At 37.8% G+C, this 24,159-nt stretch overlaps 1 protein-coding gene across 3 annotated transcripts in view; it reads right to left on the bottom strand.

Annotated features, from left to right (window-relative positions):
• Positions 1-2,346: 2,346 nt before the first annotated feature.
• Positions 2,347-24,159, bottom strand: part of PIK3CG (phosphatidylinositol-4,5-bisphosphate 3-kinase catalytic subunit gamma) — a 33,914-nt gene continuing 12,101 nt past the window's right edge. For all 3 annotated transcript variants that reach the window (XM_042018355.1, XM_042018357.1, XM_042018356.1), the window contains exons 3-11: positions 23,578-23,643; positions 23,248-23,473; positions 19,284-19,387; positions 17,139-17,285; positions 15,805-15,895; positions 12,576-12,706; positions 11,859-11,970; positions 9,810-9,967; positions 2,347-4,337 (exon numbers count right to left, since the gene is read on the bottom strand). In XM_042018355.1, coding sequence (XP_041874289.1) covers positions 4,056-4,337; positions 9,810-9,967; positions 11,859-11,970; positions 12,576-12,706; positions 15,805-15,895; positions 17,139-17,285; positions 19,284-19,387; positions 23,248-23,473; positions 23,578-23,643 — 1,317 coding nt within the window. In that variant the 3' untranslated portion in view covers positions 2,347-4,055. The remainder of the gene's footprint in view (positions 4,338-9,809; positions 9,968-11,858; positions 11,971-12,575; positions 12,707-15,804; positions 15,896-17,138; positions 17,286-19,283; positions 19,388-23,247; positions 23,474-23,577; positions 23,644-24,159) is intronic.

Consider the following 24,159-nt stretch of genomic DNA (forward strand, 5'->3'; position numbering starts at 1 on the left):
CACTGATGCACAAAAAGCCAGGAGAAGCTGTGGCCTTCTGTCTCCTTGTATCAGCAGACTAGAAGAGGTCACCAGTGCCCCTTTTCTCTAAAGAAATAATGATGTGCATATCTCACGTGGGTATAACCATGGCATTTGTATCTTTGGTCAGTTCTTGTTATTAACTGTGTAACTGCAGAAAAACAGTTCCTCTTTCTCTCTGTTTTCTCCAGCACGAATCTTGCTTTCTGTCAGTATGCCACAAGATTTCAAATGTATTAAAACCTCTTTGGGCAAATTCTGGCTTCCAAATGCAGAGTGGGGTAAGCACAGAAGGAATGTCTTCCTGTTGACTTCTCTCTAGGAGAATTAGTGATTTCTGGAGTGTTGTTTCTCACATATATTGAGTAAGTTGCAATGAGAAGATTCATGAAAGCACATCAGTGTTTCTCAGAAACTTCAGAGTTGGTGGGATGCCCAAAGAGCCCACCAGACTGCAAATGGTATCCCAGATTTTATTAATTTTTTATTTTCAAGACTACTTTACACAAACTACATTATAAAGGCATTAGCACAGAGTCTGAAATCTATATAAACCTTGGGACGTGGACTTGCAGAATGCTGCTGGTACTCAGGAAAAAGGTTTATAATAAAAATACAACAGTTGCAATTTTCATTGATATTTTTCTGAAGTCATTTGTTCATACCTGTATTTATGTATCATTGATTACATTTTAGAAAAAAAATCTGCTAAACATGTTAAGTCTCAATACTCTGTTAATGATAGGGTTAATCTATCTTCTAACAAGTGCAACCAGTGTAGTCAATGAAGATCTAAATATAATCACATTGTACACCTTAGCTCCATTTCAACTTCTCTTCCTGTCCTGGAATACAATTAGGATGGAGCCTTGGGGACACACTCACTGCTAACCAACATCTCAATGACCTTGTTGGGGAAAAAGAGATGTCAAGTCACAACTGAGTCTGAGGCACTAACTCTAAGAAGAGATTTGAATTTCCACTGTTAGGTGCAGTCGTAATGTGAATGAGACTACCAAGAAAATATGATAGACCTCAAAGAAAAAGTCACCCTTAAAACAATTTCCAAAAAATAATCTTAAGGCTAACAGGAGACAGTGATGATAATTGAGACCTACATAGAAAATTTAGTAATTTTCTTTTTCTGCGTGTTGTGTTAGAGCTTCTGAAAAAGGTTAGGGATTAGTGACTATTTTACATTTCCTGGTTTATAACCCTTAAAAACCAATTATTCTAAAGGGTCAGTGAGTTTATGCACTGTGAGACTCAGGAAATTGTGGTTCAGCCTCCTGCTCCAGTAGTGGCATCTGTGCTACAGCTGCAGCTCTCCAGGCCTTGGGAACGCAGCTGCTGCTGCAGAACGGGACAGCTGCGCTCTGTCTGGGATGAGCAGACATGTCCTTGTGCCCACCTCCTCCTCACCTGAAAGGCAGTTCCTCTGCCCCCTGAGGCTGGATTGCCTCGAACCACATCTCTGCCTTGTTTCTCCTTGTGCCAGGGCTTGCCAGAAAACAAGGTCAGTGGTGGGTGGAGGTCTCCAGAGGGACACAAAATCCAGCTGGTGATCAGCCACGATTGCATAGCCATTTATAAGGAGATGCTGGTGCCCACAGCTTGCTCCATAGGTAAAGAGGAGATTTGGCAGCTACTTTTGATCTCCCAGGAGTCAAACACCCACACCCAGAAGACACAAGGCAGCCTAGCACTGCCCAGGCAGCCCAAGCACAGACTGCATGGGCAAGGAAAGCAATGACAGGCCTGGGAATTTGCTCAGCATTGAGGTGTTTTAGGTGTCTGCAACAAACACAATTCAATATAGCACATTGTAAATTGCTGATAAAAATCATCAGCCTAAGTTCAGTGCAGGACTCAACTACTTTCCTCTGGGTACAGATCTCTTGTAGACCTTTTCCTGCAAATGGAGGCTGCTTCAAGAGTGCCATTTCCCTTGAAGTTGTGATTAGCATTTATTTCCCCATGCTAGAGTTAAATTTAGCAGTAGATCTTCTTATTTTTTAAAACTAGGAACTTACTAAAATCTTCAGATTTTTCTTCATAAAACATACCAGGAATGAATAAAGTGCTCTTAGAAAGTGGCAATATTCTATTCACATTTAACAATTACAATAATTGCAATTCTAATACTATAACTATTAAAATTTAAGATATCTGACATCATACAGAATTATTAATACGGAACTAAAACACTTCCTCTGAGTGGGACTTTAAATATGATTTCTTACTGAGATAAGTCTTTAAGAAACTGGATAAAAAATATTTATAGGTATTTTGGGCTAAGCTGCTTATTCATGAATAATAATCAAATGAATAGAACATGTCATTTTATTTCAGATCTATAAAATACAAATCTAAAAATATCATTTTACAGACAATATTCACCATTTAGTTTATATTTTAGCATTATCTAAAGCCTATCTTGCACAGAATAATAATGTAACAGAATAACAAAATAGTCTACATTTTAACCTTAGAGATTTCCTTAACTGGAGTCTACCATTTACATCAAAAATACTTGTGCACAATAACCAATTAAACATCTACATTTCAAGAATAGATTGGCTACATCTCATAACTGAGACACCAATTACAGTACATTTATTAAAAATCCTTCAAGAGTGCACTCAGTAGTAACACTAGTTAAAATCATAACAGCTCTGTGAAATGATCAAAGCAAATGATAACAGAATTTTAAAATTCAGTTAATCATTTATACGTAATGTAAAGCCCATGTAACACTACAATGAAGGAATAAATTACATGGGCACAAGTGCAAAAAAGCAATATTGTAAGCCATCTCTTTGGTAAAAATCAATTAGCAGGAAGTATACTATAATAATTCAAGTCAAAGACTAATTCGGGCTGTATGTTTTTTCCTTTCCTACCATAGGCAGACTTGTTTGCAAGCAATCTACAGTAGAGAAGTTAAAATTCTACTTAACACTGCCCATTTTTTCATCTTTTAAGTTTAAATATTGAAATTAAAGATAAGGATTTCTTTTTCTTTCATAAATAGCTTTTCAGTAGTATTGTTTCATCAGGAATTTAAAAATAAATATCAAAATATACACAACTTCAAAGACTACATTTAATTCCTTCTAGGTATATCCTGAAAATATATCACCAAGGAATAAATAACTTTGGGTTTCTCAGATATTTGGTAAAATGTCAATTACATAAGGAGTTTTCTCTGAGGGATAAGGAAGTACCATTGCTTTTTCTACAGAGCTTTTGCTATACAGGTGGAATTTTAATAACTTTACAGTTAGAATATAATCTGTAACATAATACGGACCTTCCCCACTAAAAAGTACAGTAAAAAATCTTTCAAAACTAAACCTTCAGAATTTCATGTTCATATCTGAGGAACTTCCAGGTTAACTGTGAAGTTCTCCTGGCAGTCAAGACTGGTTGTCTGTGTCAGGAGGTTGCAGTAACAATAAAGCAATTTCCTCCCATGGCCGAGCCAAAGCTCTTTTCTATTGACAACATATTAAAAATCCAGAAAGGACAAAATGTTGAGGAAGGGACAAAAGAAAAGGATGTGGGTGAAGAACACTCGTGGGTAAACCATCCTGAGACAGATGTGGATTACCTACAGAGATTTCACTGTAACCATAGATTTTATATAAAATCTTCTGGTTTTGAAGGACTTGACCCTCATGAACAATTAAGGTAAGGTCATAAGGGGTTTGTAGGCTATCATCTTACTCAACCTCCTCCTTTTATTTATCTGAAATTATTGCTAAAGAAAGCAAAAAAACATCCAAGCCACATTAGCAAAGCATCTAGTTAATCCAGCAACTTGAAGTGTCTTTAGAAATTAAAAAAAAAAAATCTTTTCTGCAGGAAGATCTCCTGGAGGGGCAGAGCAAAAGTCTTTGCCTTTTCACAAGATCCATTTAAGCTGCCAGAAGAGTAAAGGCAATTTTGACTGTTCATTTATTCAGAATTCATAAATAACAAGTAGATTCACTAGCCTCCTGTTCACACCCACAGTTAATTTACATAAAATATTAAGCAGAATGCTTTTCTACTCCTTGTTTGATTCCAAGCACAAGATGTAAAAACCAGTTAAACTGCACAGTCCAGCCCTTATCTCTACAAACTTCTATCTGATCAAGAAAATGCTTTTTGGCATCTTCTTCACTTTTCCCTACTGTCAGTGCATCCCTGATATATTCAATATCTTCTTTGCTGGTTAATTGGGGCATTCCAGTCATTAGCATCATGGAGAACAGGATGATCAGCAGGTTTGTGTGGTGTCGGAGAGCTAAATAAGCCTTCACACATACGTCCTGTGAGAGAGAAGAGTTTTTTGTTAATTGAGGAGATGAATTGACAGGGATGGTGTAGGAATTTCACAGGACTCTCATTAACCAATGCCATTCAATCACTCGAGTATGTCAGAGACAGGAGACCCAACAGAGCGATTCAACCGAGCAGAAATGTGACACAGATTTCTGCACCTGCTGCTCAGGGTAACTTCATTCACCACAGGTTGGGGCAACAAGAACTGTTTGGGTGTACAACTAATGGCTCTTAATCCTACATTGATTACTAAAGCATAAAACCTTAGTCTCACCAGAATTTCAAATTAATTTCCCCACCATATAACCTCTTTCTGTAGCTGTTAAAAGAGACAGCAATAATTCACTGTCTTCCTTTCCTGTTGGGATGTTCCCGTTTAAAGACTGTGGCTGGGAAGTGATACTGAACAAAGCAGCACCTCCAGGGGATTGCTCCTCTTTTTCTATAGATGCCTATTAACTTCACAGTGGTGACAGATTATTTAACAGGGAAGATTTTTCAGGCTTGGTGTTCTAAGGAATTCTGCTAGCTGACAGCTCTAGTCTTCAGGCACTCTGCCTTGCTGTAGGATTTCTATGACTATGTACTGTCATTCTGGATTCCATAGACTTCTTTTATAGCCTTTTCATTTCCATGTATAAATAATCTCTGCTTAACAGCAGAACTTTTAGAAGAATGAAATTTCTGCAGCTTAGAAAAAAATGCAATGTTTTTAAAAATAATATTCCCTGCTAAGCAACTAATATATAAACTGAAATTATTTCTTATATTAAATTTATAGCTCATTTAATAGTAGAAATAAGAACAATGCAATGAAGACATCAATCATCAATCAACTAGAAATTAGGCCTGCAATGCAGTAATGTAAAAATATGAAAAATATTTCCAAGAAGGTTGTTATTATTCAAACCGAAGCTGAAGCAATGCTAATTTTTACCCAATTAAATATTCAATTTAACCTTTCCACAACTGTATATTCATGTTTTGAATAATATTTGGAAAATCCAAATACTTTAATGTAAACGTCTAACAAATCCCATCAGCCCTCTAGAAGGCTTTTATTTTTACAAGATATATGTTTTCTTTCTTCCTCTGAAACAGGAAGAAGTGCACAAATATTCTTAACATCTATCACTGTTCACATCAGCAACACCAGGACACCCAACTAGACAGGTTAGGAAAATATAAGGAAGGAAGATGATATACTGAAGATCCGTCTGCACAATTTCTTTTTTTAGTATTGCCTGGGAACTTAAATCTTTTAATCTGTTCCCAAATAAATTCTGTCCTGAAATAAGATCATACTTACAAACTCCAATGTTAGTTTAGTTCTAGCATAGCAAAAGATAAAATGCAATGTTCAAAGCACAATTTACAATGGAAAACACCATCACAGGGAATAGTTTCTCTCCATTATACCAGGAGAAAAAAAAATAATAAAAAAAGAAATTTTACTTATGTATTATCAACTTCAAACAGAGAAATCTTGTCACAAGAGTTAGTCTGTGTTTTGTTCCCCTTGAAAGAGATGAAAGGTCTTTATAGTTATTATCAAAGAGAGTTTTACATTTCTGTATGGATGATGAATCCCACTGCTTCGGGTGTCTGAGACAGAAAAACAATTATGCAGTCAAGAAAAACCTGGTATCACTGCATCTCAAAGGCAGTCCTTCCAGGAATTCAAAAGATTTTTAATATCTGCATCTGCCCGTTACAGTTATTTATTCAGACAGGAACTGAATCTAGTTTTGCATTAGTATCTTCCAAGAAAATGAATTTTTACACTTCTGAGAGAGGCAGTGAGAACCAAAAATAACCCAGATGACAGGTATGTGTCAAGGATATGTACATGTTTACTGTGGGATTAAGAAGAAAGCTGCTAACTCATCTAAAGCCATAGGCAAAATGAGAAGAGCTGAGGAGAAACCAAAATCCCATTGCCCAATAGGAAAAAAAGAATAATCATTCTGAAAGCTTGAAACTGTCCTAAATATTATTATCCTAAAATCCAGGCATTTTTATAAAATAAAGTGTCCAAGTTCTGTTACATAGGCCATCCCTTCCCTGTACAGTTTACTGCAAATAAGTATTTCTCAATGATGAATTGTGTACCCTTCTGTCACCTTTGTTTGACAATCAAATACATAAGATTTTGTAAAGAAATAGTTTAGAAGAATTTGGTTAGCACTGAAAATACAGATCTCTGTATTATCAAGTCAGCAGAATAATGAAAAAATAATGAATTACGTAAATTAAATCTAGTGAACAAAAATGAGTTAATAATTTAGAGCACAAACTATCAAAGACAATTTTAGGCAAATTAATAATAGGTAGGTGGGCAAAGCTCAAAAAGGACTATGAAGATCTTAGGTGAGGCTTTCTCAAAGGTTTCTACAAGTAAGAAGTGAAAAAGCTGTGTGCACATAGGAGTATGAAAGTTGATTGGTTTCAGCCAAAGGCTGTAAAGAAAATGCCACCACATATGACACTTACAGCAAGAGAAATCTGGGCAGTACTAGGGCACCTGAGAAATTCATAGGTGGAACAGAAAAATACTTGTCTTCCCAGGTTAAGTCATGCTTAAATACATGTTTGTGATGAGGAAAAAGCCCATCAAATACTGCTTCCTTCTAAGCATTTCTGTGATGTCATTAATAACCTCTGGCCTCTCATTTTCATTAAACCATCATAACAAATGCAAACACAAAGGGAGCCAAAATTTAGATTAAGAACTAATAGAAAGGAACTTCACTGCTAGTTCAAAAAAGTTGCCAGGCCACTGACAGCCTCAGAAGTTCACTAATAATGAACTATGCTCTTCTGCAGTGAACTTCGGTCAAAGTTATTTGTCATTTTAACCTCCTCCAGAATCTGCAATACGAGCTCTGGCTAACACACTGTAATATGTCCAGTGGATAAAAAGAAATAAAATCTTATACAAGTAGGTTATTAAGTTATCAAAAACACCAAAGACTGTAAAAAACAAAGGAGTCTTCTGAAGCACAAACTGTTTTAATGTAGTTAAGTACGAAATAATGAGAGATGCTCTTAAAAATTAATGAAGGATAAATGCTGAGACTTTTCCATTAATACCTAAATGAGTCATTAGGCATACTGAATGAATCCTTCAATATTAGGAAATATGATGAAACAAGTCAACTGGAAAGTGCAAGTACAATTTTATTTTTTTGCTCTGGCCAGGTAATTAAAACATACATTTTTCATAGCAAAATATGTGATGCAAATCTTGCTCTGTGTTACTCTTTTACTTGTATAGAAGTATTTTAACTTTCTTTTTACTGGTCTTTGAGACAGAAAAGGCTCTTAATGTACTACTGCAATAGCAGTATATAAACAGTAGCTATTGCAGCAGAACTATACATGAACTTACATTTTTTGGTCAGTTTATTGTTGTCTGTGCCTAAATCATGTCACTTAAAATGCCTGAGTCACATACCACCATCCCAGTTCACAACAGTAAAGCACATTAATCACCTTGTATTTGGCTCAGGACACTAGTGGAAATGACACTGGTGCTATTACAGCATTCCTAGACTGTCTGCATTAGTGGGATGGTAACAGTACTTAGAAATTAGTACCAGAGTAACAAAATGTGTATTTAGTCAAACCCAGGACTCCATGACGGAGGCATGATGTATTGAAGAGAGGCTATGACCAAAATCACCTCTGATTGATTTTGGTATTTGGGCTGCTGAAGTAAAGGTCAGATACTCTCTAAAGAGCTGGATGATCTGTATATATGTAGACAACTTTACCTCACCACAGACACCAACAGGTCTTTCAATCCTCCATTACCACATTTTAACTCTTTTAACTATTTTCTGCTTCCAGAACAGAAGTCTTCTTTGAAATGACATAGCCCAGACTGGTGTTTCAGTCCCACACCTGCAATATGACTTACAGCTGCAGCGACAGCATCATCACTGTACACAGCCCAGCTCACAGGCTTCCCTGAGAGCATGGGCTCAGCATTCCCTTCCCAAGGCAAACCCCACCCTAACATCTTTTGAGCTACAAGCCCCCTTCAAAACACCTCCACTGTGATAAAGGCAGTCCTGGCAAAATGAAGACTCAAAGATTGCACCTGGTTCTTTAGTTATTTTCAGAAGTTTGGGCAGTGACTTCAACCAAAAATAATTGATTCTTCTTTGCATGAGTCATCTCCACACATCCTCTCCCTTTTGATTGTCTCTGGTGGACAATGTGATTTGTCATTAACAAAAGAATACCATAAGGTGGGAATTGCAAGAGGGTCCAAGTGGATCCCCATCGCTGGCAGGGAGGCCTGCAGGATGTGTCCAGCCTGAAGATGGAGAACACTCATTTTTGGATGAGTGAGTAAAAGCACTGAGATGTGGCCACAAATGGAGACAAAATGCTGAAGTAACTGCATAGGGGACCCACTTGGTGTTATCATCTTAGGATAATTCCCATTGCCCATCACAGATAATCACAAGGGAGATGGGGGTGTGTAGGACACAGATTTGCTATACAACTGTGTATATGCTCAAAGGGACATAGTCATCATCCACCAGTAAGAACCTTAATTAGGTACTCAGGTTAGAAAACCAGACTCCTTATTGTGACTGGTTCACCCACAAGGAATCCACAACATGAAAGTTAGGCTTTGGCTTTGACTCACTCTACAGAAGAATTTTTATTTTGATATTATAAGGAATCTGCTTTCTAAATTAGACACTTTACTCAAAGTCTCTAGAGATGACCACAGGAATAGCACTTCAGACAAATAAGTACTTCTTACCAGCCACATTCTCAACTATTTCCTTAGAAGTAGGAACTGCCTACTGAACTCCCTCTTTGACCAGGTCCTACACTAGCTCGAATAATCACAACTGGTTTGGAAGTGCTCAGTTTCAAATAGAAGCAATAGAACAGATTTTTAACACCATTCGTTTCTTTCAGAGTTAAATCTATCCATCCACTTCACAAAACAGCATCTGAGATAGCTTAGGGTCACTGATTTTTACTCAGATGCAGCAGTTCGAGCCCCAGAACTCGAAGAATCAGGAGGGAATAACACTGGCAAAGCCAGCTGATGAATGCCTCACACCTGCTCATACTCCACAGAGGCTCTGCTTAGTGCCGTGAGTTTCCTCTAATTGCACAAACACTGAAGCCCTCTGCAAAGTATTTTCAGTCAAGACAAGAAACAAAGAAAGAACTGCTTATCTGGTCTGCTGCTAATGAGCTTTTCAATGTGCCTTTGTGAATGTTTGAATTCTAGTTCCCATAATTGTACAGATAATTTTTTCTCTTAGTTGGGCCTAAAATATCCCAGAATTGTATTATGATTCATTGTATTTTATTAAGATAATACCCAGGAGCCTAGACCTTTGAAAACCAAGGCATTAACGTTCATTTCAGAGGGCAAAAAACCATTACTTAATTGATTTGCAGCTAGATACCCATTCTATTACCTGAAATTTATGGAAATGGAGACTTGTCTTCTTTCCGGAAGTTCCCATGACATACAGAAAATCTGGAGTCAGCACAAAAGGAACTCTCTCCTTATTAATTCCAAGGAAGCTTTTATAATTCCCAAGAATATGGCCAAAATCAATATGGAAAAGGTTACCTTCATAAAGAGAAGAAGAAATCACAGAAAAATACAATAAACTTCTAACACTTACGTGCATTCACTGTACTTCCAACCCCTTTTTGTCAGTATTTATGATCAGTCTTAAATTCAGCAGAAAAGACTACTTTCTTTCTTTCTTGGGGAAATACATAATTCTGTCCTCTTGGCAAAATTACTTTTTATTTATCTTTGGCAGTTGTTAAAAGTCTGGCAGAACTGCTGTATTATCTAAACATACACCCAAAGCTTTTCAAAAACCAAGGAAAGCTTGTGCATCATACCTGTAACAATCAGAGCATCGCTACACGGAAAAGGCTTCAGGGTTATGTTTCAAATACCCATGGGATTCTGGCATTACCCATCTCCTTGGCAAATGTCATTGACTAGAAAACACCTTCTCCTCACAGACCTTCATTAGACCTTCATTCTAAACCACTCTGTATGTTCAAAGCCTGCATTGTCACCCTTTGGATAGCTTTGAGAGAGTCGTAGGCATCAGTTCCCACAAAAGCAATGAAAACCTCTCCTTTTAAGGGTCACTACACCTACAGGACTGGAGTGTGCTGCTCCTCCTCACAATACTTTATTACTTTCACTGGCAGCCAGCGTACGGATACAAGAGTATGGTTACTTAAAATCACAGATTTGTAGTAGTGGCACATGTACAAAAATATAAAACATCAAATTATGTAAGATGATACTTAACAGTGATCTGTAAGTGGAACATCCTTAGATGTTCCTGATCTTAAGCCAGCTTTCAAGTTCCCCCAGCCTACCAAATCTGACTCTCTGCAGACCTCTCAGACTGAGATCCTCCTGACTCCTGAGGCTCAGAACGGCTCCTGTTAAAGACTCTGAGGCAAACCTGCTCATGACCACAACAAAATAACACTTTTCTCTGTTTTTCTGTCTACTGACCTGTGCCTCCTTTTCTGCCAATGGGAACTAACACCACATTATATTATATTATATTATACATAATGTTGACATTAAAGCATTTATTTGTCATTTTTTCCTCAAGGGCTTCTGCTGAACTTTTTTACTATAGTCTTCAATCAGCTAATTTCTGCCTTCGGGGTACTTACTCCCTTTAGCCTTCAACTGATAAAACTTTAATATTATCAATATTAAATATCCTTCTCTTATCAGAGACTAATTATGAAGCGAGAGGATCATGAAACTAAAAATGAATTCCTTAGCCTAAATAAAACTCCACTATATGTACTGATTGTTCTGGGATTCCTTCCATAGGTAAGTAAAATTAAGGATGAAACAGTGTGCAGCTATGGAAGTAACTCCCAAAGTTTATAGTACAAAAAAACTGAGAGTTTCTTCAGGAGGATATAACCATCCCACAGATTTTAGTAGCAAAACAAATACACTCCATGTACACTTATTTTCCTTTCTTATTTCCACTTAAGATTTTTTACATCAGTACACAAAACAACTACACTCCTCAGAAGTGAAAACAGTCCAGCAGCATCTGAATTGTGATAGAATTCAGTTCCACTAAACATTGTCAGAACCACATCCACACATCAGATAGGTGAACAGCTATCTGGTTTTTAAGTTTTTTTGGTGTTCAGACCTTAGATGTAGACAGTAAAAAAAAAACTGGTTTACATTTCTTATGACTTAGTTTGTATCAAACTGCTCCTTGAAAAAAAAAATGGCATTATTAATGATAAATATCTACACCCTGTATGAAGGCCAACAGGGGTGACTACATTTCAATGTCACAGGAGGACCTGACCTTGTAAGCATCACTGACAGAACTGGTTTGTCTCTCTTCATTCATAGTTAAATGCATTATTTATTAAAAGGAAAGATAAATCTAGTGAAGTATACACAGTCTGGACATCTATGAAATTCTCAAAAAATAACCCACCTGTTTCTGTAATCATAATGTTGTCATTGTGCCTGTCTCCTATTCCAAGTACAAAGGTTGCCACACAGTATCCAGCACAAGAATAAACAAATCTTTCCACAGCTGCCTGAAACTAAAAAAAAATCTTAGAGATGTTAAATGCTTCAATGATAGACACTAAATGCAACCATTCTCAAAATTATGTACCTTTCTGTTGACACATATCTATCAACAGTTAGGCAAACTGTCTTATAAAATACACCATTGCACAGCAGAGATCAAGACTACAGTCCTGCACTGCACTCCTTGTGCTGGCTCTATCCCTCAGCACACAGAAAAGCAGCATAGAGCTGCTCACACATTCTGAGGCAAAAGAGGTGGCAGAAAGCTGTCAGTGGATGTACACAAGCAAAGGAGTTGTGAGCACCCAAACCTGTATCTAAATCCCCTAAAACCACATTGCCGTTCAGTGCTCTTAGATGTCCTCTCAACCCACTCTTTATGTACCACTTCTAACTTCCATGGATAAAGGAGTAATTTCAGAAGCATCTTGTGTCTCAGGAATTTGGCTGCCAGCTGGGTGCTAAAGGCTCATTCACAGACACCCACAGCTGAGTGCAGGGAAAATGAATGGATTTTTCCAACTCCCGTAAGTAACAAACACAAACATATGGGCTCTATGCTCCTAAATTAGTAAGGTGCAATCGAAAATCCTACCTAAAAATTCAAAGAACTCACCTTCTCTTCAATCATACATCTCTCCTTGAGCCACTGGTTTAGTATTTCATCCTTAAATGCACCAGTGTTCCCAACTGTACTCTGCTGAATTTTGGCAATTGTTGTAGCATCTTTCACAATTTCGATCATTCCTAGAGAAAATAAGGAAAAGATTAGAAGTTATTAAATTGTTATCAGAGCGTATTAAAAATATGCAAAATTAAATTTTAAACTGTGTTTAAAAATCAGCTGCAGATCTTCAAAGGTTGTGAGAAGAAATTTATTTGACAAGAAGCAACAGTTCTTTTTCATTCCCAGCTGAAACCAGCCAGAGCTCATAAAGAGCCTGGCATCCAAACTCCTCTTCTTTTAAAATGGATGTATCACAAGATGAGTGAGGACCCTCTGTGTAAGGCTTTTCCCAAGGGGAGGAACTATTCCTGTCCTGATCCCAATTCACATTTTTCACCAGCTTCTCTCCAGCTTCACAAAAATGAAGAGATGAAGAAAAGCTTCAGTTTTGCCGCACTCTAGGGATGCAAGTGTTGCCAGGGCTGTGGCAGAGGAACAGAGCTGGCCCTCCTGCAGTGAATCCAATTTAAGCTTAAGTATGCATAACACAGAAAGCTCAGAAATACCAGTACATAGCAAGGTACAGCAGTGGGATTGCTGGTAAAAAGCTGGTTGTCAGAGCCATGGGGTCTGTCCCTAAACTGAACAGACCCTTGCCAAGGCAAACTGGCACATCACAGCAATATGGTGCAGAAACAAGGCCTTGTCCTGTTCACACCAGCATGGCATGTGATGGAGGGGAAGCCAGAGGGAAATGCAGAAACAGAGGCTGCAACACAACGCTGCACTGTAGCCAAGACTAGCAAATGCAGTCCAGACTGGGCATGCCTGTATGGGGGAAAGTCAGGTTTTAGTTGAATTTATTTGCTAACTGGAAATACTTTATCTTCTTTCTCTGGTTCAAGTTCAACAGTGTCTTCTAGCTTCAGCTCCAGCTCAGAGATAAGCAAGCAAACAAAAATACCCCTTTTTCTCCAAAGCGTTCCAAAGTAGTTTCTGATTTGGTTTTAATTTGACTCTCTTGGAAACACATCAATTTCTTTCTATTCACAATCCCACCCCTTGCAATTACTGAATTATGTGGAATTTTTCAGTAACAGAGTAAAAACACAGCAATCTCTTCCTGCATTCCGTGCATGACTGAATTCATGGCTGGATACCCCCTTCTGTCTTTACAGTGGCCTGATACATTTGCCATAAAACTATTGTGGAAATATGACCTCCAAAACCCACCACCAAGACCATCAAATTAAAAAGCTTTGCATTTTGGTCTGTGCTTGTCAAGCTGCTGTTTTTCTCCGGAGTGTGAGCCCCAGCTCTCATTCCAGCTGTTGAAAAAGCTTTCCCTGCCTGTGCTCACTAACGTCCCTCTACTGGCCAACAGCTCCTCGATTGTGGGGGAGAAGAGCTGGCTCAGGAAGCATGACAAGGATAGCAGTTCTCAGCTGGGCTGCACTCAGCTGAGAGGGAGTGCAGCAGGAAATGCACCATGTGATGTGTTTCTGGGGCTCTGTGTTACTAAGGCAGGTGACTTTTCTACGAGCCAGCTTGAACTTCTTACTTTCAGCAGCGATGTAGCACAGTAAGTAGTGATAATTGCCTCACAGAGCCAGGAACATACAGACTCGTCAAAGGGAGAGAGAGCAGGGTATGATCTTCTACCACTGATGTAGAGAACAGAAAGTTCCTCCTACAGAGGTCTGCTTGGCAGAAGCAGTGGAAAGGACAGATGCTTCCAGAATTACAAACTGCACTGAATGCAACGTCTTTTACAGAATGAGAAAGCTCTACACAGGAGATGCCAGCCCCAGGTCTAAGACACCTGTTTCTCCGTGCTCAGTGTAGAGTGGGGTACTGTCCTTGAGTCAATACACAGAAACTGCCCAAGTTCCATGGAAGTATTAAGAGGGAGGGAAGAAGCAGCCTGGAAGACGACCATGTGTGAATATTGTGAAACAACATTTGCATGCCACTATTCTTTGGTTCTGTTCCAAACAAGCATAAGCTCTACATCGAAGTGTGCCACATTGGGTATTACTAATTTAGGCTGCAGGTATTCTCAGCAAACCAAGCAGGAGTGTCAATATGATTAACCATGCCCCTACTGGGGTGCTAAAAGGATGCTAAATTCTTACATCTCTCCCATGCACAAAGGAAAATCAAATATTATTTCCTTGAGACAGAAGAATGGGGAATCAATTAGGAATTCATGAAAGAATAACAGAAATCTGTGACTCAAGTATGAAAGTGCCAGAAGCACTGGCAGAATTCCTCCTTCTTCCTCCATTTTTTCAATACATTACATTGTCTTGAGATAATTTTAAACAAAATTAAATCAGACCCTAAAAAGCTCTCTAAAGAATTCGTTTTAACACATCTAAAGGAGAGGAAACCCCCTCAACTTTCCTTATATTTACAGTTAGTTAGTGTTTTGATGCACAGTGTTCCATTTCCTTTATTATTAAAATTTTATCAGTATAAATTATTCAATTTTATATATTATATCAATACATATATTCAATTTATATTAGTAGAAAAGAAACTGTCTTATGTCACGCTACCAGGTGCATTTTTCCTGCATTGCTGAGATATCCTGAAATCAAGAGGATGTTAAAAAAATTTTATGTGGCAATGGATTTTAGAGAGGAAGTACATTACAAAAGTATATTAAAGAGTTCTTAATTTTACTGGGTTTTCTTTCACCACAAGTAGTGAAAAATTGATCATCTGTGCTGCAGGAACTAATGCCTTGTGAGAAATACTGCCTGAGTTTCCTGTTAAGTAATGTTGTTGCTTCTGTGTGGTATAAAGCTTTAGGTCAGGAAAAAAAAAGTTTTGCTCTTTTCTCTATTTTATTCCTATCAACACATTAAAACACATCTTGAATAATTCACTCACTTTCACTGCTGTTTCATACTAAATATTGTTATTAAAGAGAAACTTGGAGCACAACCCAAGTAGTTGGACTTGCACAGGAATCACAGCCAGTAAAGCTGGTGCTGCAGCTCAAGGAAGGGCAGAAACCACTACCAAGATGCAACTGAAGGCTGCTCACAGAAAGTGTAATAAAGTGCTATTTCCCTCAGGACTACAGCACCTATTGGAATAGTTCTCCCATACACATCTTCTGTAAATATGGTATTTCAAATTTCGAATCACAGTAAGTGTGATCACATACCTATTTTGTTCCCTGTAGAAATGCAACCATATGGCAACAAACAGAGGTCCAAGGATTCTGCTTCCCAAATGGATTCCATAATTCGAAGAATCTAGTAAAAACAAATGTATATGCTAAGTTATTTCAAATTATTTGAACATTACAGATTACTCATATGAATAACTCTACCCAGACCTCTGAGATAGGGCTAAACTTACTTTGCTATCCAATTAAGAGATAAATACAATAAGTGTGCAGTCATTCAAGACAATCAGTTACAGAACCAGGGTTTATATTTCTTCATCTGTCCTGCAACCAGGCAATCTCTACTTTTCTATAAAATATTAATAAATATATTGTATGATTTCTACATAAGGTGAGATTGAATGTGTTAGCAAGCATGTCCATTTTTTCCCATAAATACCCCCAAAAGCCCTAACAAACCAGTTGTCAGAAACCAGAGTGATGCTAACTACTGATTTTTCATTTGTTAACTTCACCCACTGCATAAATAAATGATAAAAACACTTCATCAGAGGAACAGGCCATCTTGCACTAAGTAAGATTCTGTCTCTAGAACACCAAAGTGTGAAGTATGTATGGCATATGGCAGGAAAAGCAAGGCTAACAGTATGTACTGTCTGGTTGGGATGAAACTCCTTTTCTTCAGAGCAGCTTGTACTGTGCTGTGGTTTAGGGGGTGACCAAAGCAGTGCTGAGAACACACTGATGTCTCAGTGTCCCAGCTGAACAGTGTCTGCTGAGTGTCAAGGCTACCTGTTTCTCACCCTGCCTGACACTGACTAGATTGGGGTGCACAAGAGATTGCGAGGGGACACAACCAGGCAGATGACCTGAACCAACCAAAGAAATACTCCATGCTGAACAGTGTCATGCCCAGCAATAAAACAGGGAGGAAGGGGTTATGTAGGTTAACCATCTTCTGCGCAGGAACCGGCTGGGAACTGGTCTACCCATGGGATGTGGTGAGTGACTGCCTTAAACCACTTGTTTTGTTTTCCTCCTCTCTTCTTCCACTTCTCCTTGCTTATTGAACAATCTTTTTTAATCTTTTTTAGCTCAACTCACAAGTTTTCTTGCTCTTACTCTTCCTTTCCTCTTTCCCCGTACCACCAGGGTTAATCCATAACAAAGTAACATAAAAAACTGTAGTACAATGAAGATGATCCAGTGTTGACATCAGCCTTGCCATATAGAGTTTAAAACACAAAAGACTACCTCGTATTTCATACATACAGTGAAGACAAAGATAGACACACTTTGGAAAAGTAAAATGATTTTAAAATATTTTAAAATATTAATGTTATTCTTTTTATAAGTTTTAGCTCCCATACCTGTAAAATCAGCATGTCCTGACGGAGGTCATCTCCGTGTTTGAAGATGATGCCTATGGTTTCATTTGACAGAGCTGTTGGATCTGCACATTTAAATTCAAGCCAGAGAGGCTTCTTCTTAGATGCCATTACTTTACATTTTTCTATCTGTGAAAGACATGTTTATTGCTTGCTAGCCATTGTATGCCAACATCAACCCAAGAAACCTTTTTAACAGCAGCTACAGAATAGTTTACCAACTTCCACTCAGTTACACCACAAGCAACACACTGAAAGCACATGTAAAGAAGGGTGTTCAGTTGCCACACAAAGCCTCCCCAACCCGGCACAACTTTTAACTACTGCCCATGATAAAGAACAAGTGTATCTTGACTCTCCAAAACTGGATTTAGCTTGTAAATCTGCTTCAGACAGATTTAAAACAGGAATAGACATTTTGACAAAACAGGAAATTATGACTCTCACAACAGCAGTTCGACAGGTGCTTTGCAAAACCAGAATGTAATCATTGTCCAATGCAATTTAGCACATCATCTACCCTTGTGACTTCTAGCAACTACATTCCAGACTGCTTCATTCAATTCCCCTAGTAAATTGTTCACATTCATGGGGGAGATGGCATTTTTGAAACTAATTTAATGTAATCATTCATAAAATAAGAAAATTAATTCCCTATTTAGTTTTATTACATTTATAATATTGATAAATTCAGCACTGAAAATGCAGTATTTCAAATGTTTTCTCCAGTAATTATGGCTATTACAACTGTAGTATGCCTTACTTTCTATTCTCCAATTCCTGATTCATTGTTGAACATTACTGTGTACAATAAAGCCACCTAAAATTTAAAAACCTGCAAGCTTAAAAAACTGCACATCAGTGTTTGAGAACTGATGGAATCCATAACGTAGGAGTATTTTAGTATATTCACATTTCATAAAGATTATGGACAAATAGTACTTGTTAAAATGAACATGAAATGAAAGCTTTTTACCAAACATTTTTATTCATATAGTTTGGAAAAAGAAAAGCTAACCCATCAAGTTTTGTAAATCTATTGCTTCGTTCATCTACAAAGGTCCTGGTAAGACTGAATACTTCCTAAGTGAAGGAAAACTAGAAAATCCAGAGAAAGCTTTTATTTTATAATCTAATTTCTGGCAAGCAGTTGATTATTTCTGTACCAAAAAAAAAGAAAATTAAAGAGAGACAAATACAAACAAGAAAATAGCATTTAAGAAGTCACAAATTATTTCTGAATATGAAATGTCTGAATTGACTTCTGTGCTGACAGTGCTTCAGCCATGCTCAGCTGGGAGGTGTTTAATTCTCTCAGCTTGAAGACAGACCAGCTTATAGCCTGTCTCCCAAGGCACAGGTTTATTTAACAGAAACATGGCTATATTTAGACAACACCTGACTATTCAGCAATTCCTTAAGTTGGACGGTTTGTCTGTCCTTAGCTAGGAGAAAAAATAAGGGACTCTTTTCTTGTAGTGTCCTTACTGCACGTCAAGTAAATCCAAGAATCTTCTGGATTCTGACTGTGCTTCTTCACCCAGACCTCACATTGCATTTTAGATGCATGATCCAATTTCCTTTCACTATACATCTGCTGATTTATGAATCTTTTTTTTAAACTCTGAGTCAAACATACAGAATTGCAATCTCACCACAAAACTGAAGGCAGCAATATTGAAAACCAAAGTGTTTCTTAATGCATTTCTAACCAAATCATAATGTATTTTCTAACAAAAATAACAAAGAGATACTGAAAAATCAGAAATAACTGAGGTAGACATTTTTGTCAGTATGATCAAAGTCTGGACCCAAACCTTAGTGACAGATATCAATCAGGTTAAGACAGAGAAAGTAACTGGAAGAATAGAAACTGAATATCCCAAAGCCCCTGAATCAGATAAAACAGTTTCACACAGGTATTTTTTTGGCACATGGTGGCATGTCATTACATTTAGAAAAATAATAATAGCCCTGGGAACAAAAACCTCCTGAGTCCATGGGATGTCATTGTATTCACACTGAAATAAGACCATTAGACATATAAGCAAAAATTTTTACCAAGGGACACATACTTGCAAATAGATTTTTTTAAAAAAGGATTTGTAGAAGTCAGAATATATTTACCACTAGTGCTCCTGCTCTTAGTCCAGGATCATACGGAACTCTAAAACTTTCTGGAAGTTTGCTGCCCTGTAATTTTTCAAGCTTTTGTCTCAGCTGTGCAATAACTGCAATTACAAGTAAGAAAACAACAAAATCAAAAGTTGGAAGGCAAAAAGGTTATAGATGATCAAACTTGTTGAGCATTATAATTTGGCTAAAAAGCTCCATTTAGCTATTTTTCAAATTGCTTTCCTCCTGCATCTCTTGATTCAGGGAATGGAGGAAAACTCTTGAACATGCACTATTAACGGTCAGGGCTGTTTCAGATAACTAAAGGTAAAGTCTTCAAACACCTCAGAAGTATGTGCCTTCTCTGCAGTGTTAGCAACACTGCACAGAAAGAGTTTACATTAAAATGTCAGCATTTGTTTAAAAAACAAAACACAGTAGAACACACCAAAAAATATTTTCCCTCATAACTGACAAGAAACACAGACAGACTCAAGGCTTTTGAATTCCTGGAATTAATTACTCTGTAACCATAAGGAGACAAACTACAGAGACACTGAATTTCCTATCCTCCTGAAACTGGTTTCATAGTTCAGACTTCATAATCTCACATTCCAGTAAGAAGAAAATTTGCTGTGTATTTATATGAACAAGAATTTTAATGTTACTATCTAAATGCAATCTTTAATATAACCTCAAGCTTCTGAATGAATCTTCAACTCAGAAGAGTACAGATTATACAACACATGATGTATTTTGTTCATCTCAGCTAGTGAGTGTCAGCAGCATAAGCAATACACTGGCATTACCCTGCATTAGGGCAAAGACCTGAACACTGTTCTAAAATAAACTGTAGCTACACAGCAGAGGATGTGTATATATATCCTTAACTAATTTTGGAGATAAAGAGCAAAAAAATCGTACTGAGAAAGCTAAACATGGACCTGGATATTTAAAATAGGATCATAATCACAGAATCATGGATTAGTTTGGGTTGGACAGGACCTTTAATGGCCATCTAGTCCAACCCCCCTGCAATGAGCAGGGACATCTTCAATTCAACTTGCTCAGAGCCCTGTCCAGCCTGACCTAGAGTATTTCCAGGCATGGGGCATCTCCACCACTGTGGGCAACCTATTCAAGTGTGCCAACACCCTCATCATAAAAAACATGCCTTCCTTAGGCATAGTCAGAATTTGCCCCGCTTTAGTTTAAAATCATTAACTCCTGTCCTATCACTACAGGCCCTACTAAAAAGTTTGTGTCCCACCTTTTTTACAAACTCCCTGTAAGCACTGGAAGGCTGATGTTAAGTCTCCTGAGCCTTCTCTTCTCCAGGCTGAACAACCCCAACAGTCTCAGCTTTTCCTCACAGGAGAGGTGCTCCAGCCCTCTCATTTTGTGACTCTTCTCTGGCCTCACTCTAGCAGATCCATGTCTTTCCCGTCCTGAGTGGCGCAGAGCTGGATGCAGTATTCCAGGTGGAGTGTCCCAGGGGCAGAGGAGAGGGGCAGAATTATCTCCCTTGACCGGCTGCCTATGCTACTTTTGATGCAGCCCAGGACACTGACTTTTTGGGCTGTTAGTGCACATTAGACTAAATCAGGACAGTTCAAATGCTGCTATCAAATTTTAAAAGTCAAGCCAAAAGAACTGGCCGACAACTCACAGAATACAAATGTTACACCTACCCGAGAGGGTTTTAGAGAAGAACTACCTAGCAGTGCCTGGTCACTAACGTGGTATCTCTTCTGGTAAAAAACAAATCTGACAGCAATGTACAGGAGCCGATAAGTGGACTTCAAAATTAGACACTTTTCAAAAAAACCCTCAAAAATCCCAAACCCAAACCCACAATAACACAAAAACAAACCAACCAAACAAAAAACCCCCCTAACAACTCCCCCCCACCACCCCCCAAAAGCACCTAAGTTGTAGTAACTTGGATAATGAAACAGCTTTCTATAATGTAACTATAGATTTCCTAGACAAATGTCTAGGAAAGTTACTGTTTACAGTTTACTGTTAGTTCAGTAAGTATCCTCATTGTAATGTAATCTGAAAACTGTATGCAAACCAACTGAAGCTACAAAACACTAGGAATAGCTGATTTTAAAACACAAGTAAAGGCACTTGCTAAAACAATTTTCAAGTCTATCTGTCCTAAGAACAAGGTGCTGTGCTTTTTAACCGATGAAACAGCTGCATAGACACATTCCTGGGAGAAAAATCATCTAGCTCAGAGGGTGATGAAAGCAGATAATCCCATGCAAGATATAATATTATGATCTTAAGGATTTATTTATTTATTATTACTTGCTATCTTCAAATATAAGCAAAGAGATTATAGTGAAAAGTGAAAGAAGCAGTTTGACAGCACGATTGCTACTGGAATAGTATGGACCTAGAAGGAAGGAATTTATTCTTTATGGAAAATCCACAAACACTGGAGAAACACATATAAAAGAATTAGATGAGACTGCATGACAGAAGGAAATGAAACAGGACAAAACATTCAGACTGAAAATATGAACAACAATGAACATTAAAAATGTTGGGGCAAAAAAGAAGCAATAACTTCAAGAATAAATTTTAGGATATACATTTAAAAAATATAAGAAGTAGAAGGTGCTTGTAGAAAAAATTATGTCCTTGATAATCTGAGATAAATTACATTAGATATAGCATTAGTAGGACACTCCACAGTTTCAGGAAGCCTTATTTAGTGAAAATGTCAATTATATAAGTCCTCTTTCAGTGTTCTGCTGTACATTACATCCAAAGATTCTTTAACTTCAAAACCTAGTGGGTGTTAATGCGATTGCTTTCTCTTGAAACTTTTCTTCTTTGCCCACATATCCTTCAAAGATAATGCATTATGGAATCCACTGCTCTTACAGACATGTACATCTGCAAGGTTGTATAGTTTCTTTCCAAAATACGGGATTCTGACTAAATACATTTAGTATATAGAGTATTTTAAGATAAATTTAGGAAGTTGTTTAGAAACAATGTTTTATATGGGGCTTCAGTAAGTCACTTAATTCATACTATGTGGTAACATAACAGATACTACACTATATATTGAAGAATAAACGCACATTTCCTTCAAATCTCTTTTGACACACCACCACAGCCACTTCTGCATAGCCAGAGTGGAGAGCCTTTCCAATCCAAGGACTTCCTGGCCTGGAGCATACCAGGCTGACCATACAGGAAGAGATGGTCTCTCTACAGCTCTTAGAATTTTAATATTGTCGTATGTCTTCTCGCACTTACTCCCAACACCAAGCAAGTAACAGGAACGAGGATAAACAAGTTTTTAAGGAAGTTGGGGGGAAAAAAAAAGGCAGTCAAAACGTAGAGGCAAAGAGGCAATGCATAGCCCGACTGTGGCTTCCAAAGCAGTGATTACAAGAACTGGAAGTAACAATACCACATCTGTGCCTCACAGGACTCCTCAAAGACACACCCTATATATTCACCCCTGATCCACCAGCTACTTCCATGGCATAGCAGAGGCTCCACTGGACTCCTCCCTGATCTCCTTGCCAAAAATCTTCTAGAGAGAGTTTAGGGGAAGGCTGTATTTTTTGGCAAGTGTCACTTTTAATTTTCAGTTAATATTTGTGTCTTTCTTCAGTGCTGGCATTCAGCTAAGGGTTATGTACAAGAACTTGTCTGTTTCCCAGTTGGCATGGCATGAGGTTCAAGAAGATAAGCCAAAGCTTGGGAAAGTAGGGGGTGTCTAGAACATTGATATTCTTCCCCTTTTGGGGTGAAATGAGCAAACAAATCTATTACTGGTTTATGCATTATTAATTTACACTCACATTTTAAAGGAAGTAAAAATGATGCCCTTTGACAGTAATTTATCCACAAATTTCTAAATGAACAGTACAATTTGCTGCCTAGTTTTTCACACCCAAGGAGAAAAAGCACTATTAACAACAAAGAAATGCCTTTTAGCAAATACCTTGAGAAGTAACATCATACTTTTCTGCAGAAACCGATTTAATCTCCATTGTGACTTTATGCAGCAATTCAATTACTTGAACCTGCTTCATGAAATCATGCAGCATTGCTTTTCCACAGCCCCTAAGATAGGCTTCGAGGATGACTGCAAACCTCTGTTGGTAGTGCATGGACTGGGCAATTTCGCTTCTTAAGAACCAAAACAAGAAGTGACCAATTCTTTTATTCTACAGGTAAAGAAAAATACTGCAATTAGCATTCATTTATTGACAAAGGGTTTTAACAATGCCAGCAACTTTAGCACAAGTTGGCTGTATTTTGAAGTACTTACTCTCAAACCACGTTTTAGCAGAAATCTGGCTAATGCGCTGTCATGATATGGCTCAAATTTCACAGCCTGAGTAATACAAACATAGAAGACATGTTGTTAACACATTTAAGATCCCCCTGCACTCACACTTAACCAATGACATCTAGAGAACACACTGCTGCAGGAGTAGAAAATGTTAACGAAGCGGGTCTTTTGAGGCTTCTCTGTCTGATTCAAGAAGCACATTTTGTTTGCAACAGGTTCTTTTCAGGTTTACTATTAATGTGACAACACAAGGTGTGGAGTACCTAACCAGGGAGTCCAAGCTGAGCATATGCACAAAGCAATATCATTCTTGGCTAAAACCAGCAAGATCAGAAACCAGTCTGCAGTATGACTGACACTGAAAATGCTTGAAATGATCACTGACAGATGGAATAATATAACTGTAATAGTTCTTAAATAAAATGTTTCAATAATAAATACTGGTTTTGGACAACATCTGCTACTTTGGGACTAGGGCACCAGGATTTACTGCTGGGTTCCCCAGAAAGCACAGGATACAGGAGCAGCTTTTCAGAACACTTATCTGTCGTTTATTCC

The sequence above is a fragment of the Corvus kubaryi genome, unplaced genomic scaffold (genome assembly GCF_017639235.1).
Source record: "Corvus kubaryi isolate FWS band 111438036 unplaced genomic scaffold, C.kubaryi_AGA036_p1.0 137, whole genome shotgun sequence".
NCBI lineage: Eukaryota > Metazoa > Chordata > Aves > Passeriformes > Corvidae > Corvus > Corvus kubaryi.